The 18,489-nt window shown below is 40.9% G+C and overlaps 1 protein-coding gene across 1 annotated transcript in view; it reads left to right on the forward strand.

Annotated features, from left to right (window-relative positions):
* The window catches only part of LOC122892093, a 66,199-nt gene extending 48,975 nt beyond the window's left edge, over positions 1–17,224 (forward strand). The window contains exons 7-8 of the mRNA XM_044228236.1: positions 3,287–3,602; positions 17,152–17,224. Coding sequence (XP_044084171.1) covers positions 3,287–3,515 — 229 coding nt within the window. The 3' untranslated portion in view covers positions 3,516–3,602; positions 17,152–17,224. The remainder of the gene's footprint in view (positions 1–3,286; positions 3,603–17,151) is intronic.
* The last annotated feature ends 1,265 nt before the right edge of the window (positions 17,225–18,489 follow it).

Genomic DNA, 18,489 nt, shown 5'->3' on the forward strand with positions numbered 1-18,489 from the left:
TCCAGTTTTGTCCCATTATTTTTTTTTAAGTAAACTCTATGCCCATCATGGGGCTTGAACTATGACCCTTGGGATCAAGAGTTGCATACTCTACTGACTGAGCTAGCCAGGCACCCTATCCAGTTACTTATTTTTAATTCTTTAAACATTTTCCTTAAAGGGGCGCCTGGGTGGCTCAGTCAGGGTTAAGCCTCTGCCTTCAGCTCAGGTCATGATCTCGGGGTCCTGGGATCAAGCCCCGCATTGGGCTCTCCCTCAGCAGGGAGCCTGCTTCCCCCTTTCTGCCTGCCTCTCTGCCTACTTGTGATCTCTCTCTTTGTCAGATAAATAAATAAAAATTTTCCTTTCAGCATAGCTCTTCTCAAACCCCAAACCCCACCCTCAACCAATAAATGCATACATGTCTATACACACACGCACACACAAACCAATTCTTCCAAACACTATGAGACCCTTATTGAGATATGCCAGCTCAGTTTTAGAAATTTTCTTTTTTCTTTCTTTCTTTTTTATTTATTTGAGAAAGAGGGAGAAAGAGCACAAGCAGGGGAAGGAGCAGAGGAAGAGGGAGAAGCAGACTCCCTGGTTGAACAAGGAGTCTGACTTGGGGCTCCATCCCAGGACCCTGGGATCATGGCAAACACTTAACCAACTGAGCCACCGAGGTGCCCCAATTTTAGAAATTTTCAAGTGCACCTTAAAATGAAAACCATTGAGGATTCCTGTTTGAATATGCTCTGAATCTGAGGAGACTTGCTGAGGGCAGCCTTAGATAATCTTTTTACGTTGTTTCTGAGGTTTGTTTATTTGTTTTGTGTTCTACTCTATATCCATTTGAAAATGCCCAAACCTCTAACTCTTCTATGAAAAGGTAGCTCCAACTTTCCCTAGTTAGAGTCCTGACGTTTCTGATTATTCTCAAGTGTTGGTCATGAATGTGCCCAATTCCATCCCCACATCCTTTCTTAAGAACCCAGAAGTCCTGCAGCCCACTTCTGCTAGCCAGGACCATGCAGTAGAGGCAAAGCCAGCTAGTCCGTATGGATGTTAAACAGGTGGTGTTGGGCTCCAAGACAGTCAAGAATAGCTCTAGTATATGACCTCTGCTTTTCCAGCCTGATTCTGAAGCCTTGTTCTAATGCCACATTGCCAACAGCTCCTACTTGGCATGCTTGGGTGCACAAGTGTATGTGCACATGTGTGTCTCCCTGTGTGTGTTTGTATCAGCATGTGAGTGTATATGTGTTTGCATACCTGTGTCTGTGTGTCTGTGTCTGTGTTTGTTGGGGCAAGGAAGCTGGGCGAGAAGTAGGAAGGTCTGCTTCATGCGCTGACCCTCAGATACAGATTCCTGGTGGGTCTCATTTTATCCTATGCCCACAGCTCCTGTAGCATCCAACACTAGGAATACGGGAAAAAATCTGAAGTGAAGAGAGTAGAGAGTTTGGAGTTGATAAGCATGGCATTGCATCCTGGTTTTACCATGTAAATAAAAAACTCAGGCTCTCTTTAGAATGGGGATGAATAGCAGCTATCTCATAGGAGTGTATGAATTTTGCCTATGGAAGATACTTAGTGAATATTTATGAATGGGTCAATGAATGTTCCAAGGGGACTACCTTAATTTCAGGGTCTTGTCTGTCTAAATTGTAGCATATAGGGAGTTTCATATTCACTTACCCTTTCCCTCTACCACCTTATTATTAATGAACATGTATGTGTATGTTCCTCACTGAATTGTAACAAAGATACCTAGTATATTTAGAAGGCATGCTAAATACTGAGGTCTGTACCTAGAGGTCTGTGTGCATTAATTAACCAGAGATTCCCTATATTTCTGTGAGGTATCGTTGTCCCCATTTTACAGAAGGGAAAAAAAAATAAGACTCAGAGGAGTTTAGTATTTTGTATACTTTTTTTAATTTTTATTTTTTATTAATATATAATGTACTATTAGCCCCAGGGGTACAGGACTGTGTATCGCTAGGTTTGCACACTTTACAGCACTCACCATAGCACATACCCTTCCCAATATCCATAACCCCACCACCTTCTCCCTACCCCCCTGCCACCAGCAACCCTCAGTTTGTTTTGTGAGATTAAGAGTCTCTTAAGGTTAATCTCACAAAACAAACTGAGGGTTGCTGGGTGGAGGGGGTAGGGAGAGAGTGGTGGGGTTATGGATACTGGGAAGGGTATGTGCTATGGTGAGTGCTGTGAAGTGTGTAAAACTAGTGATTCACAGACTTGTACCCCTGGATCTAATAATACATTATATGTTTATAAAAAAGTAAAAAATTTATATAAAAAAAGAGTGTCTTATGGTTTGTCTCCCTCCCGATCCCATCTTGTCTCATTTTTTCCTTCCCTATCCCCAAACCCTTGACATTGCCTCTCAAATTCTTCATATCCAGGAGATCATATGATAATTGTCTTTCTCTGATTGACTTGTTTTGCTCAGCTTTATACCCTCTAGTTCCATCCATGTTGTTGCAAATGGCAAGATTTCATTTCTTTTGATGGCTGCATAGTATTCCATTGTATATATATGTACCACATCTTCTTTATCCCTTCATCTGTTGATGGACATCTAGGTACTTTCCATAGTCTGGCTATTGTTGGCTATTGGCTAATGCTATAAACATTCAGGTGCATGCCCCTTTGGATCACTACTTTGTATCTTCAGGGTAAATACCCAGTAGCATGATTGCTGGGTCATAGGGTAGCTGTATTTTCAATGAGGTAGCACCAGTATTCCCCTCAATTCTTGCCCAGGCCTGCACTTCATCGTGCCATTCCTGTGGGGACAGGTGCTATGTACTGGTCCTGCATTTGCTGCAGCCTGTAGTACAGGGCTTCACACACAGCAGGTGCTCAATAACTGTTTAAAAATGGTAGGTACTCAATGAACACTTGCTAAGGATTTCCAAATTTGTCTGTCCAGATCTAAGGAAGCCTTTACATAAGTGGTAAAATCACAGAGGCTGGAACAGCCATTACTCACCCTCTAGCCATTGATAAGACCAAGAAATAGCTACTTCTTGAATTTTTTTCTTTTTTTTTAAGATTCATTTATTTATTTTAGGGAGAAAGCAAGAGCATGATCTGGGGGAGGGGCAGAGGGGGAGAGAAAGAGAGAGAGAGAAAAGCAGACTTCCTGCTGAGTACAGAACCCCCACGGGGCTGGATCTCAGGACCCTGAGATCCTGATCTGACCTGAAATCAGTCGGACACTCAGCCTACTGAGCCACCCAGGCATCCCATTTAATTTTTTTCTTTTGAACAGAAAAGCAGAAGAAGCAAAGCTTAAAAAAGAGGGATTCAGCAAACAACTTACCTTGCTCTACTATAATGATCCTAAATGTGTGGTGAAGGTGAGCAGCAGCCCCCACGTTTCTCAATGTTTCTGGCTGGAGCTGCTCAAGAGGAAGACTGAGATGCCAGTGGTCCAAGAGGCTGACCCAGAGATGAAGAAGTTCCATTACGCACTGGTAGATGGTTCTTCTCTGACCTAATATCCTTTTGAAATCCCAAAAGGAAAGGAGGATGGAGGAAGCCAGGCATGATGGAAGGGACTGAATTTCATTTCATCGTGATGGAAGGTAGGATATTTCTGTTTGATCAGAAAATTGCATTGGAAAAGGAAGTTTGGTGCCTTACTCATTCTTTTTCTCCCACGGTCCATGTTCCCTCGTGCTGGGGACAAGACAAGTCAAAGCAAGAAAGAGGTTGGGGAAATTCTCCAATTTGCAAGCCTTACTTCTATTTAAGAGAACCTCTGGTTGTAGCTGATATTTCTGTTAAGCACCTAAGGGCTCACATGGTTCTAAGAAAATGAGTTTGCCTTCATTTTCCTGATTAGTAGAGAGAACCACATGGGGATTTAGCATCAAGAGGACCTACCTTGAAAAGGTAGAAAGAAAAGAGACTCCATACAAATCCCAAATGAAGAAGACCTCAGGAGATTGGTACAGCTAGATTTTGTGAACTTCTTCACATATCCTTAGTTATCCCTCAGCCCTGCTCTGCCCTCATCTGTCCGTAGATGTTGTCAGGGAGACACAGTCCTCCTGCTGCATGCTGTAGGGCCATACTGGGTAGCAATGGGCAACTTTGGTTTCTAGTCACTCTTCTACTAATAGGACCAGTCCAACCAGACTTCCCTCTTATTATTCACAAGATTGGTTTCAAAGAATTTGGGGCTAAAATGCGGGTGCTAAGAGCTGATGGTTATCAGAAGGGAGGTGGGTGTGACTGGGAGGCTGGGAGGATTAAACAGGTGAGGGGGATTAAGGAGGGCACTTGTGATGAGCACTGGGTGTTGTATGTAAGTGTTGAATTACTAAACTCTATACCTGAAATTAATAAATAAATAAAATGAGGGTGCACATAATGTGGACATATGGGAAGAGCATGCAAGTGAGAATCAGGGAACCCAGTTGCTGGCCTGGCACTGCCATTATTATCCTCAATGACCACAGGAAAGTGAGTCACCCTCTCTGGACTTCTGTTAGCTTATTTGTAAAGAGCTAATTAAAAAAAATTAAGTTGTATATGAGTTAACATCATTCCAAATAATAATTATAAGAATAATTATTACCATCGTTTTTTCTCATCAGTATCCGTTCCTTAACCTGGATTTTATCTATCCTTCTGGCCGTCTAGCTGTCTGCCAAAGCTATTCTGCCCTCCCTGGGGGTGGCATGTACACCAACATATTCAGTGACTTGCCAAATCAAGTTATCCTTGGAACCTTCACACCTTCTGGACATGGTAGCATTTCTTTTCCTAATAGGTATGTGAGATGCCAGGCAAACTAGAACTTGTGGGAGTAGAGCAAGGAGTAGAGCAAGAGCTAAATCCCAACAGAGGGAAGAATGGGAAAGTAATCTTTTAAATGATCAGTCTAACTGGGAAAGCAGGTAAGGAAAATGAAACACATGTATGTGGTCACAGCAGCTCCAGGCACAGACTGGCTGGTGGCAGCAGGTCAGAGGACCACAGGTCTCCCAGCATCCTGCTGTGCCATCCACTAGGAGACGCCGTGGCTCTCAAGAGTATGTGGCCCTATAGGAAGGCAAGGCCCCAAGAATACAAATTGCTGCGAAGTAATACAGGAAGACTGTTGTTTGGTGAGCCTAGTGTCACCTGGCCTCCCTGCCCCCTGAAGAACGAGATCGCACTGGCAGCATGCCATCCCATGCCCTTGGAAAGCCTCACATCCTCTTTAGCATTGCCGCCAAATTCTTAGGGGTTATGATCTTGTGGTCTTCTCTGAATTTCATACCCTGTCTCCTCTGAATCTTGTTCTCCACTCTGTTTTGTAACCGTGGGTTTATTTTGGCTCTTTTGTTTAAACCGATTAGAAAATTTGCTTTTTTTTTTCTTTTTCCACATAAAACCCACTCACTGAAGGCCTCTGTGAGGAAGGCTGAGTTTGTTAGTGATTTGGGTCACAGGAAGCTTATTGCATAGTATATCAAACATCTCAAATGAAGTATAAAATATAGGAATGTGTTTTTTCTTAAATAAAGATTTTATTTGTTTGTTTGTTTTAAGTTTTTATTTATTTATTTGACAGACAGAGATCACAAGGAGGCAGAGAGGCAGGCAGAGAGAGAAGGGGAAGCAGGCTCCCCGCTGAGCAGAGAGCCCGATATGGGGCTTGATCCCAGAACCCTGAGATCCTGACCTGAGCCGAAGGCAGAGGCCTTAACCCACTGAGCCACCCAGGCGCCCCAAGATTTTATTTGTTTATTTGAGAGAGCACGAGAGAGGGAAGAGCAGAGAGAGAGGGACAAGGAGACTCTGCACTGAACAGAGCACGGAGCCTGATATGGGGCTCTATCTCATGGCCTCGATATCATAATCTGAAATCACGAGTCAGGTGTTTAACTGACTAAGTCACCCAGGCACTCCTGTAGGAATGTGTTCTTTTTTTTTTCTTTCCAACCAGACAATGTTATGTTTATTGTTTCCATTTAAAAGGGTGATAGGAGGCGGCCCCTGGGTGGCTTAGTGGGTTAAAGTCTCTGCCTTGACTCAGGTCATGATCCCAGGATCCTGGGATTGAGCCCTATATTGGGCTCTCTGCTCAGCAGGGAACCTACTTCCCTTCCTCTCTCTCTGCCTACTTGTGATCTCTGTCAAATAAATAAATAAAATCTTCAAAAAAAAAGAAAAAGGGTGACAAGAGGGGTGCCTGTGTGGCTCACTGGGTTAAAACCTCTACCTCGGGCTTGGGTCATGGTCCCAGGGCCTTGGGATCAAGCCCCACGTCGGGCTCTCTACTCAGCAGGGAGCCTGCTTCTCTCCCCCACCCCCGCCTGTCTTTCTACCTACCTGTGATCTCTGTCTGTCAAATAAATAAATAAAATCTTTTAAAAAATAAATAAAAGGGTAACAAGATAAAGCAAACATGTATAATAACAAGGAAAGGTCTAGAATTTAAACCCAGATATCTGGATTTAAATGTTTTCTTTACTTGCTTTGTGATCATGAAAAATATTTTCTCAACCTCTTGAAACTTTGGTTTCCTTATCTAAAAAATGGGAATATTAATCCCCACCTTAAGGATTTTAAGGATTTAATGAAACAATGTAGGCAAAATTGTAGAAATGTGTTCTTAAAAGTGTTTCATCTATCCTATGTGTTGTCCATTTTTTCATTTTCCTCTCCAAGATCCTCTTGTTTTTCTTTTCCTTTCTATTTTAGGAGCCTCTTTTCCCTTTTCATCCCCCACCTTGAAATCTTTCCATTTTCTTATGAAAGAGAAGTTCAACTCTTTATAGCTATATGCCCAACCAGCTAACATTTGCATTTTCAAGCATTTAGCTAACAATCTGGACATGTTGTCCTGGGAGTAAGGTGAGGAGATGGGAGAGGGATCAAGGAAGAGGGGGTAAGGTTACTTAACTGCCTCACATTTCGGTAAGCCACACCATTGCTACCATATGTCTCATTCATTCATTTATGTATTTCTCCTTGCTTCATTCCTTTACTAAATGTTTATTGAGCATCTATCACATGTCAGACACTCAGAATAGAGAGTAACATAAAGTTCCTGTTTGTCAGGAGATGTGTTACAGGAAAACTGAAAGGCTGTATTTAGAAAGGGAAATAGGGGCTCTTAGGTGGCTCAATTGGTTGAGCATCTGCCTTTAGCTCAGGTCATGATCTCAGGGTCCCAGGATTGAGCCCCACATTGCGCCTTCTCATTTCATCAACTCATTGAAACTGAATCCATGTGGTGAATGGATATGTTTATGGCATAGAATGTGGTGATGGTTTCATGGATGTATAGTTATCTCCCAAATCATTAAGTTGTATATATTAATATGTATATATTTATGTACATATTAAATATATTCAGCTTTTTGTATGTCATTCACACCTCGAAGTGTTTTTAAATTTATTTTTTAAAATATTTTATTTATGTATTCATGAGGAACAGAAGGAGAGGCAGAGGCAGAGGGATAAGTGGGCTCCCCAAGGAGCAGCGAGCCCAATGCAGGACTTCATCCCAGAACCCTGGAATCACAGCCTGAGCTGAAGGCAGACACCCAACAAACTGACCCACACAGGTGCCTCTAGAAGTGTTTTTTTAAAAAATGATAGAGATGAATGGATGGATGGATGGATAGATATGGAAATAGTTAGATTACTAAAGATCTGGAAAGTTCATGAAACAGTGATGATGAGTGGCAGGAAGAGGGAGCAAAGGGTATGTGGAATGGGGAGTTTTGAGAATACCAAGGCTGAGAATGTTTGTACATGCAATAGTGCATAGACAAGAACATTGAGAGATGCCATCTTAGGGATCATGAAAGTTGGTGTTTTAAAGTGTTATGGTTCTATCCTGCTTTAGGAAATGTACCATAGCTAATGTTCCTTTGTAAAGCCAGAGACGGTTAAGTGTAGAGATGCAACATAGCCTAAGAATGGGGTCTGACCAGGAAGACCTATATTGTTCTCTGTAATATTGGGGTTTCTCTTTGTCCTTGGAAATTGCCCATGAGGATCTGGATCTCAACTTCTTATCCCAGTGGTATCCCTGAACCTGGTGCCTGAGCCACAGCTCTTCCTGCTTTCCACTATACCCTGCAGCTTTCCCCAACTCTAATCCCTCTCCATCTCATATTTCAGAAGCTCGGGAGAAGGAGGATAAGATATGGCATTAGGTGTCAGCACAGATCGGGGTAAGCTCAAAGGTGGGCTGAAGAAGTCAGGTGACAAGGTCAAAATGCCACAGCCAACCAAGTGCAGGTAGCAGAAGCTGCAGGTCTCCTCAAGACCACCTACAGCGGGTATTAATTTCTTTTTTTTTTTTTATTTTTTTTTATTTTTTTTTAATTTTTTTTTTTTTTAAGATTTTATTTTATTTATTTGAGAGAGAGAGTGAGAGAGAGCATGAGCGAGGAGAAGGTCAGAGGGAGAAGCAGACTCCCCATGGAGCTGGGAGCCTGATGTGGGACTTGATCCTGGGACTCCAGGATCACGCCCTGAGCCGGAGGCAGTCGTTTAACCAACTGCGCCACCCAGGCGTCCCAGCGGGTATTAATTTCTTGTTGCTTCCCTGGAGCTGCCATTACAAATTGCCATAAACTGGGTAATTTAAAGGAACAAAAAATTATGCTCTGGAGTTTAGGAGGCCAAAAGTTAGACATCAAGGTATTGGCAGGATTGATTCCTTCTGAATCCATACCATGCAGCTCTCCTGGTTTCTGGTGGTTGCCGGCAATGCTTGGTGCTCCTTGGCTTATAGACACACCACTCCCATCTCTCCCTCCATCATCATATTGCCTTTTTCACTATGACCTCTCCTCTTCTTTTAAGGACACAAGCCATTGGATTTAGGACCCATTCTAAATCATCTTGAAATCTTAAGTACATCTACAGATGCCATATTTCCAAATAAAGTGACATTCTGAGGTTCAAAGTGAACATGAATTTGGGGGGGACACTATGGCAACTCACCATAATTACTGTTCCTCTGTATTTACCTTTATTTGAAATATTACTTACTCTCATACCTCTGCCTGCTCCTCTTCCGTGTACTTAATTGCAGTTTCATGGGTGCACATTTACAACAGCACAGATGGAAACTTTAGACCAAAGTCACCGTGAATACATAAATTCCGCACATAAAAGAAGAGCATAAGATGTGGGCTTAAAAAAACCCAACATTTTCTGGCCCCTGAAGCTTTAGGAAGAGATTGACATTAAAGACTATTCATAAGACAGCTTTCAGTGAATTAAGGCACCATGTCAGTAAACTCACCCTCCAGATTTGCTGAATTTGAATTTTTTGAATGAGCCCCAACTGCATATATCCCATCCTTTATATTTTGACTTCTCTTGATTTCAAGATGATGGAAAGTGACAGTTAGGTCATCTGGAAAGCAAGTGCAGAAAAATGCTTTTTATATGTTTCTGCCATGTTAATCATTTCATATATGATGGCTGTGTTCCTGGGAAGCCCCTTACCTGGCTGTTATGAGCCAAATCACCTGTCGAATATGTCAGAAGTTTACCAGCAAAAAGAGTACAGGTCAGCAAAAAGCTAAAAAATTTTTTTTTAAACTAATGCCTAATTCTCAAGATACAAGTAAAAAGAGACAGAATATTAGGGCAGTCAAGTGCCTTGGTGAGTGGCATGTAAATACCTGCCCTCCCAGTGGAGAGCCTTTCCCAACTTTGATGTTGAGATGAAAAGATGATGACAGAATCTGGAAGCATTTCAAAGGCTGAGAAAGCACATACTTTTAAAAAAATCTCTCCCTCCCAACCCTAGCTGCTCAACAGTTTCAAAACAAAGATTAAGAAATGCTACATAGTATTATGGCATTTTAATTGCATATTTTGTTCTGTGACACCACAAAGTAGAAAAGTAACAATTGCTTTCATGAAGAACAAATGTATTTTCACTCAAGTTGTCGGGGGTTTGTTAAAGTTAGATTATTTGGAAACTGTTTCTGGAGATGTCAGTTAAAACATCTCACCCTCATTGTTATGCTTAAAACACAAGGCTTTAGACTTTGTGCAGATGTGGTATGGGATGGGACAGGCCTTTCCTGCAGGGGTTGGGGAGTCCAGCCTTTCTTCCTCTGGAGAGAATGGCCTGAACTGTGTTACAGGGCAGGCCAACTGTGATGTACAGTAGTAGGGCAACACTTTTGATCTTCTGTTGTTTCTATTAAACTTGAACTGAGAAAAAACAAAAATCTCACCCTCATTGACTGCTAATATATATCACATTATGTGAGAAGTAGTGTATATCACTTTTTCATGGTATTTAATTTTCCCAGGAACCCTCTTGATTAGGTGTAATTCCCAGCTAAGGCAAACTGAAGCTCAGAGAAACCAGATACCTTTCCCCAGGCTACCATGGAACCATTGGAGTCAGTTTTCAGACTGTGATCCCAATGCTTTTTTTCCCCTTTCCGGCCCTTAACACACTGAGAGAGAGGTTTAGGGCTGAGAACACAATATATGAACACTGATAAGAGTAGTAATAATCAGGAGTGCCTCGGTGGCTCAGTGAGATCGAGCCCCACATTGGGCTGTGCCCTGGGCATAGAGCCTGCTTAAGATTCTCTCTCTCTCTCTGCCCCTCCACCCTCCTCTCTCTATCCCTCTCTTTAAAAAAAAGAGTAGTAATAATCATAAACATAATCATGTGGTAAAAAGCATGGGCTTTGGGGCTAGATGTATCTACTAATAGGTTGGACCAACACCGAGACTGGGTTGTGTGTCTCCAGTATCTAGCAGGCTAAGCTCAGGCTTCTTTACAGGGTGCCTGGGTTCCAAAACATCAGGAGTTAAGATAAATCTCAGTACATACACACTTTTCAAGCCTTCTGTAGTATCATGTTTGCTAATGACTCAGATTCAAGAAGTGAAGAAACAGACTTCTAATTTTCTTGGAAGAAGCTGCAAAATATTGTGGCCATTGTTGTAATTGATCACGAGGACAACGCCTGAATCTAAATTGTGACTTCTCTCTTGTCTCTCTCTCTCTGCCTCTCTCCACCCCTGATTCTATTTTGATCAATCTTGTGTAGTAGAATTTGAGAATTATGAATACATAAGATGATCACTTAACCATATTCATCTGTTAGCCACCAATCCCTCCTCTCGAGAATATTCATGAAAATTTGCAAGACTTAGTTATCTTCTTTCTCCTGGTTTTGGTCCAGATGTTCTTATAGTCTCACTTGGAATTCTGTGTCATCCTCTGATTCCTTCCTGCATTCTTTGTTGGTTCAGTCTGGATTGGTCATGTCCTTTTGTTTCCCGTTTCAAGTATGCCACCTGTAACTGCTCACAAAGTTCAGAAACTGTGAAATCTGTATTTATATCGTGTTGGTGATTTCTTTTCCTTTTTGGTATTCTTTCAGATCCCCACATTCTGAACTGTCTAGAGATGTGAATTCTTCTTGTGCTCGCTAGAATATCTGTGAATATCTCTTGGAAATTTATATTTATGACAATGGTGGAAGTAATTTAGTGGAATTTCCCTGTTATAGGCTAAGTGTTGCTTAAACGCTTTTCCCTTTTGAAACTTGATGCTTCTTTTCTTCATAAGGTGTTTTGCAGCACTAGCTTTGGGGATTAAGAGCTCTCCACTTGCTGCTTTATCCATGGGTTTCACTATTAAATATTTCATGCAGACTTCCATGTGGATTTTATTGCCCAAAGAGAATTTGTATCAAAATGGAACTTGGTGACTTTGAAAATTTCAGAAGACCTTTCCCACTCTGGCCCCTTTCCAACCCCATCTCCTATCACTCACCCCCTTTGTTTACTAAACTTCTGCCTCTTTTCATGGCTTTCATAGTCTTGGTTCCCTGTTACTGAAAGCTCTTTTCCCAATTCTTGCAAGATGGGCTTCTTATCTTTCAGGTCTCAATTTAAATGTCACCTCCTAGAAAAAATCTTTTTTGTTTTTGTTTTAGATAGCTTTATTGAGAAAAATTGCATTTCATAAAACCCATCCATTTAATGTGTACAACTCAGTGGTTTTTAGTATATTTACAGAGTTTTGCAACCATCCCCATTATCTAATGTTAGAACTTTTTCATCACCCTGAGAAGAAACCTTATACCAATTAGCATCCAGTCACTGTTCAATACTCTCACCTCTAACCCTAGGCAGCCATTAATCTACCTTCTGCCTCTATAGATTTGTCTATTCTGGACATTTCATATAAATGAAATCATACAATATGTGGTCTTTTGTGACTGGCTTTTTAAATTCAGCATTAGGCTTTCAAGGTTCATCCATGGTGTAGCATGAATCAGTACTTCATTCCTTCTTATTGTGAAAATTATATTCCGTTGTATGGATATACCACCTTCTGTTTCTCTATTCATCAGCTGACAGATATTTGTGTTGTTTCCATTTTGGGGGCTATGATGAATAATGCTACCATGAACATTCACATACAGTTTCCCCTTTAGTTTTTAGGTTTTTTTTTTTAACATATTTATACCAGCTGCTTCAAAGTCTTTGTCTGGTAAGTCCAAGGTCTGTGCCCCTTAAAGATAGTTTCTACTGGGGTGCCTGGGTGGCTCAGTGGGTTAAAGCCTCTGCTTTCAGCTCAGGTCATGATCCCAGGGTCCTGGGATCAAGCCCTACATTAGGTTCTCTGCTCGGCGGGGAGCCTACTTCCCCCTCTCTCTCTCTGACAACTTGTGATCTCTGTCTGTCAAATAAATAAATAGAATCTTAAAAAAAAAAAAGATAGCTTCTATTTCCTCCCTTTTTTCCTATATATAGGTCACATTTTCTTGTCTCTTTGCATGTCTTACAATTTTTTACTGAAACTAGATCATTCTAAATAATATAGCAACTGAGGATTCCAATCCCTTTCCCATTCCAGAAGTATATCTTGTCTAATTTTGTCTCTCACAAATAACCCTATTAGGTGATATAATATGTAACTCACCCAGACAAAAATAATCCTCTTTAAGGCCTACTGCCCTTATGGAAGCTAGTTTTCCCCAGTATTGGTATCTGAATATGATTCTTAATAGTCTGATAGGGTCAGCCTAATTTAGGTATCAATATATAATGAGACTTGGGGAATTTCGGAGATAAAAACGAATCAGTTGAGAAGGTCTAAGCCTATAGCCTATGGTGCTAAATTCCAAATAATCCTCTATGATATACTGATATAAAGAAAACCCAAAGGACATTCAGAGGCATGTAAGATCAGTGTTTGTTTTTATATAACTAAGAAGGTGAAAACATTTAAACACCTAACTGGCAGGACTTGGACTGAGTTGTAGGCTGGACCCTATTGCACCAGACTCTAGCATCAAACTCTCCTGAGATGCTCATTTTTTGCAACAATATTCTTATAATTGAATTGAAGTCTTTACTTAAATACTTTTTATTAATATTAAATCCTTATTAATCAACTGACTCCTGTGTGAGCCTTCACTTTCCTCCAACAAACAGCAAATGCTGGTTCTGGCTAAGGGTTGCTGAAGCTTTCTGCAACTCTAATCAGAAAATGACTAATTACAGCTTCTCAATGAGAAAGCCCACTGTCATGTAGGAGTGAGGGTATATTGCTGTTTGTATATAAAAGTAACTCGTGCACAGGACAAAAAAATTTTTTCCAAGTGAAATTAAAATTTTATTGCATGGAAATTAAAATTCTCTTCCTTTATACCTCATACCCCTTCTGTCAGTGTAGGCACAGCAAAGGACGTTTTTGTCTGTCCTTCAAAATACATCGACACATGCATCCATACACACATTTGTTTAGTTTTCTCTTTTTCTTTTTATGACAGACATTTTAAATTCTTAGTGAAAAAACAGTATTTCTTGTCCTGAAGTCTGAGCTAAAGTTAGAGTCTCCATTTGTGAGGTCCTGTGATCATTCCATTTCAATACCCTTAACACATCCCCAAAAAGACAGCTCAGTTGACAAATAACTGATAAATAAACGTGGTCTATCCATACAATGGAGTACTGTTCAGCCATAAAACAAAATGAAGTACTGATACAGGTACAACATGGGCTAACCTTGAGTGTATTATGCTAAGTGAAAGAAACCAGTCTCAAAGACCACATATTGAATGATTCCATTTGTTTGAAATGTCCCGAATAGACAAATCTATATAGACAGAAAGTAGATTAGTGGCTGCCAGGGGGACTAGGGGAGGGGAGAATGGAGAGTTGTTGCTAATGGGCATGTGGTTTTCTTTTGAGAGTGATGAAAATATTCTAAAATTGATTGTGGTAATAACTGTACAATTCTGCAAATATACTAGAAATGTACTGAATTGTACATTTTAAATAGTAGATAGTATGACACGTGATTTATATCTTGATAAAGCTGTTATATATAAAAGAAAGAACTCAAAAAATTAATATTTAATTTGCTGTCCTATATTGGATCATTAAAGTAGATGTCATTATTTCCCTTTTGCCTACAACAAAATTGGACCTAAATGTGCTATTCTTTGTTTGCAAAAATTATGAAATATTTTTAAATTCCCCTTGTCATCTAAATAATATTAAGTTTTAAAAAAATTAAATTTAAAATTATACTGGGAGGGGCGCCTGTGTGGCTCAGTGGGTTAAAGCCTCTGCCTTCGGCTCAGGTCATGATCTCAGGTTCTGTGATTGAGCTCTGCATCAGGCTCTCTGCTCAGCAGGGAGACTGCTTCCCCCATCTCTCTTTCTGCCTGCCTCTCTGCCTACTTGTGATCGCTGTCTGTCAAATAAATAAATAAAATCTTTTTAAAAAAATTATACTGGGGGGGTGGGAGGTTGGGGTACCAGGTGGTGGGTATTATAGAGGGCACGGCTTGCATGGAGCACTGGGTGTGGTGAAAAAATAATGAATAATGTTTTTCTGAAAATAAATAATTTGGAAAAAAAATTATACTGGGAAATTGTCCCCTTGATTATTTGTTCCATAAAATTTAATATCCAGGATGAGAATTACGTTCATAAACAGGAGGTGATTTCCCCCTACTTGCTGCTCTGGAGTGGTTGCCTTCCTCATCTTCTTCCTGTCTTCATTGCTGACAGTAACTAAGCAAATGAATACAACACCATCTGCTGATGATATTTTGGGAGCTTCCCAGAAGCCCAAAACACTAAGCCTTAGGGCTGAGTCCTGCCGCTGTGCAATTTCATCCTGGGCCCCATAGACCTCTTCCCCCTTGGAAGCTGCCTGCTTCAGAACTAAAGCTTCTGAAAGACAAAGGCCAAAAACAAAAACAAAAACAGCTGTCTTCCAAGGGACTTCGTTATTTAATTGTTAAGGATCTTTTAAACTAACCCTCCTCTTGCGCATCTGTTGTCCCACCAAAAGGGTGTTTTGGTGAGAAGACTCAGCAAACTGAAAAAGCAGGAAGATGAATTAAAGGAGGGTGTGGCCTGGGACTCTTGTTGCCAGGATCCAGTGTGTAGGGAACCAGAGTGCCTGCGGGGGGAAACAGCTCCCACTGCTGTGTAGGAGTGGACCATTCGGGTCCTCCCTGAGGCTCCTCCAAGGAGTGAGAATAGCTGAGAGCTGGATTACCCGGGGTGAGTGAAAAGGTAGGCTGTTTGGGAAAGGAACACAATCCTCGTGTCCAAGGAGTGGAACTTCTGTCTCTGATTTTTTCACTGGGTTGGTCACTTTGCTCCTCTTGCCCATCTGTTAGACTGCAGGCTTCCCAATTAAGTCAAAAGCACCCCTTTTCTACTGTGAACTACTCTTATTCTTTTATTAGATGGTGAATTCGCCTACTGAACTTTACATTAGGCTGCAGGTGTTCTATTCACCAGTTTCCCCTAGCCTCTTTTTCTTCATCTGGAAAATGGGACTCAGTGCCTATAGATGGAATTGTGAGGACTTAATAATACAAGCCAACACTTCTAGAGAACTTACAAGGTGCCTGCATTACAAGATGCCCAACTTTGTTTTAGAGAACAAAGTTGAAAGCGCTTCACATTAAGTAATTCATTTAGTTCTTACAACAGCTCTGTGAAGTAGATGCTGTTGTTATAGCCAATTTTAAGATAAAGATACCAAGCCACAAAAAGTTCAAGAAATATATCCAAGTTTACACAGTTAAAACATGGAAGAGCCAGGTTCAACACCATTAACCATCTGGCTCTATGACGTTTGTAACCATTAAACAACCCTGCCTAGTAGAAGCAGATATTTAAGGCTTGGCACATAGTAGGTTCCCAGTAAATATTGTCTATCAAAATAATTAAAGTCACAAGACTGGAAATGCCCTGAGAACAGAGAGAGCACCTTACTCAGGGCATCCTTTAGTGCCTTACGGTACCTAAGTAGTATCTTACATCCAATAATTACCCAATATGTATTTGTTAAATTGAGTCCATTTCATCAGGGCAGTTCAGACTTTAAGCCTCTTCTCTGCCAGGTGCTGTGCTGAGAAGAGAAAATATACAAATATAATTTAGATACGAACACATAGTGAGACGCTACTGATCTAGAAAAGCTAATAAAATGCTAGGCTGCACTGACAGATAGATAAAGTATAGGAAAGATAAAAGTGACACCTCCTGTTCTTCATCATCCAAATCCCATCTTTCCAAATCTGTATGGTTCTTGAATCCACATATGTATCTTTCAACCCTCTCATCCCTTCCCCAGTCCAAGCTACCATTGTTTCTCTGACCTCTGAACTGGTTTCTAGCACTTTGGTTCTTTACTAATCTGTTTGATCAAGTCCCCTCTTTGCTCTGTTATGAAACCCATTCTATGACTTTTTGCTCTTAAGATAAAAAGCTTGGTACAGTGTCAAAAGCCCTGCACATCTGGCCCCTGCCTGCCAGTCACTTAGTCTCATTCACACCACTCTGGACTAGCCAACATGATACAATAATCATGGCCGACAGAGCCCATTCCGATGACTGTATGGATGGGGAGGTGCCAAAATAGGAGGGGATGTGTCTCAGAAAGGGGAATCTTGATCAGTTAAACAGATATATACAAAACTTCCCTTCAAGGAAAATATTCAGCCAGAGGCAAGGTGACCATCCTCCAAGCATATGATGGGAAGGAGTCCTGAAAGGCTGTGACCTGGTGATTTCCATTGCCTCAGTCAAATCAACGAGTCCATGAATTTTTCTTGTTCTAAATAAGTCATATTTCTGTCTTTTTTGTAGCCCAATAATATCAATGATGTTTAATCGAGATGGTGGCATGGTGATCAGCAAAAAGGGAGACATCATAAGGGAATGGATGTGGCCTTTGAAGGGAAAACTTGATGATCCAGTTGACATTTGGGTATTACTTTACAATTGATCATTCTTATGTCTATTTCTTATGCTATACCAATAATTTACTTTGAGCTTCTAAAATATACTGTTAGAGAAGAGAGGATTGAGAGGACTGAATTATTATTGTTATTATTATCATCATCATCATTATTATTATTATATAAGATTTTATTTGTTTATTTGTCAGAGAGGGGAAGAGAAGAGAGAACACAAACAGGAGGAGTAGCAGGCAGAGGGAGAAGAGACTCCCTGCTGAGCAAGGAGCCTGATGCGGGACTTAATCCAGAACCCCAGGATCATGACCTAAGCCCAAGGCAGACACTTAACCAAGTCACCCAGGCATCCCTGAGAGGACTGAACTATTCAGTTTGGCTGTCTACACTAACCAAGCACCCAGCATGGAGCCTAATGTGGGGCCTGAACTCATGACCCTGAGTTCACAACCTGAGCTGAGATCAAGAGTCAGATGCTTAATTGACTGAGCCACCCAGGCACCCCAAGCAGTTACTTTAAACAGTAATTGTTAAAAATTACTGGGTGGCTCAGTGGATTAAGCCGCTGCCTTCGGCTCGGGTCATGATCTCAGGGTCCTGGGATCGAGTCCCGCATCGGGCTCTCTGCTCGACGGGGAGCCTGCTTCCTCCTCTCTCTCTCTCTCTCTCTGCCTGCCTCTCTGCCTACTTGTGATCTCTCTCTGTCAAATAAATAAATAAAATCTTTAAAAAAAATCAATTTGAAAAATTACTATTAGAAAGCATCTTGTGTTTAATATAAAAATATTTTTAAAATAGGAAGATATACAGTGTTCAAAGTGAAAGTCTCCTTCTCCTCAGTCTCACTCTGTAGAATTACCTTTGTTAATAGGTTAATGTGTATTAGAATCAGAAATTCAGAAAATGTAAGAGTGAGCCTACCAGTGGGAACTTTGGTGAACTGGAAAGTGTGCCCTCCCCCAAAGGAGACAGGCTTTACTGAGGGCCAGAACATTGTTGCCACATGGGAATGTGGGTCTATGCCTGCTATATGTTATAATTTTCTAAAAAGCCAGATTTTGTTGATGAAATACCCTGGTATTTCAAAGTTGGCAATTAATTCAGACTCTGGCAGGACCAAACCAAACACGTCCGAGCTGCCAATCTGTAACCTCTGTGCTAGATTTTATTGGTTCATATATATAGTTACTTTATGTGTGTGCATGTATATGGGCTGCATTTTGTGTCCAGG

Source organism: Neovison vison, chromosome 12, assembly GCF_020171115.1.
Source record: "Neovison vison isolate M4711 chromosome 12, ASM_NN_V1, whole genome shotgun sequence".
Lineage (NCBI taxonomy): Eukaryota > Metazoa > Chordata > Mammalia > Carnivora > Mustelidae > Neogale > Neogale vison.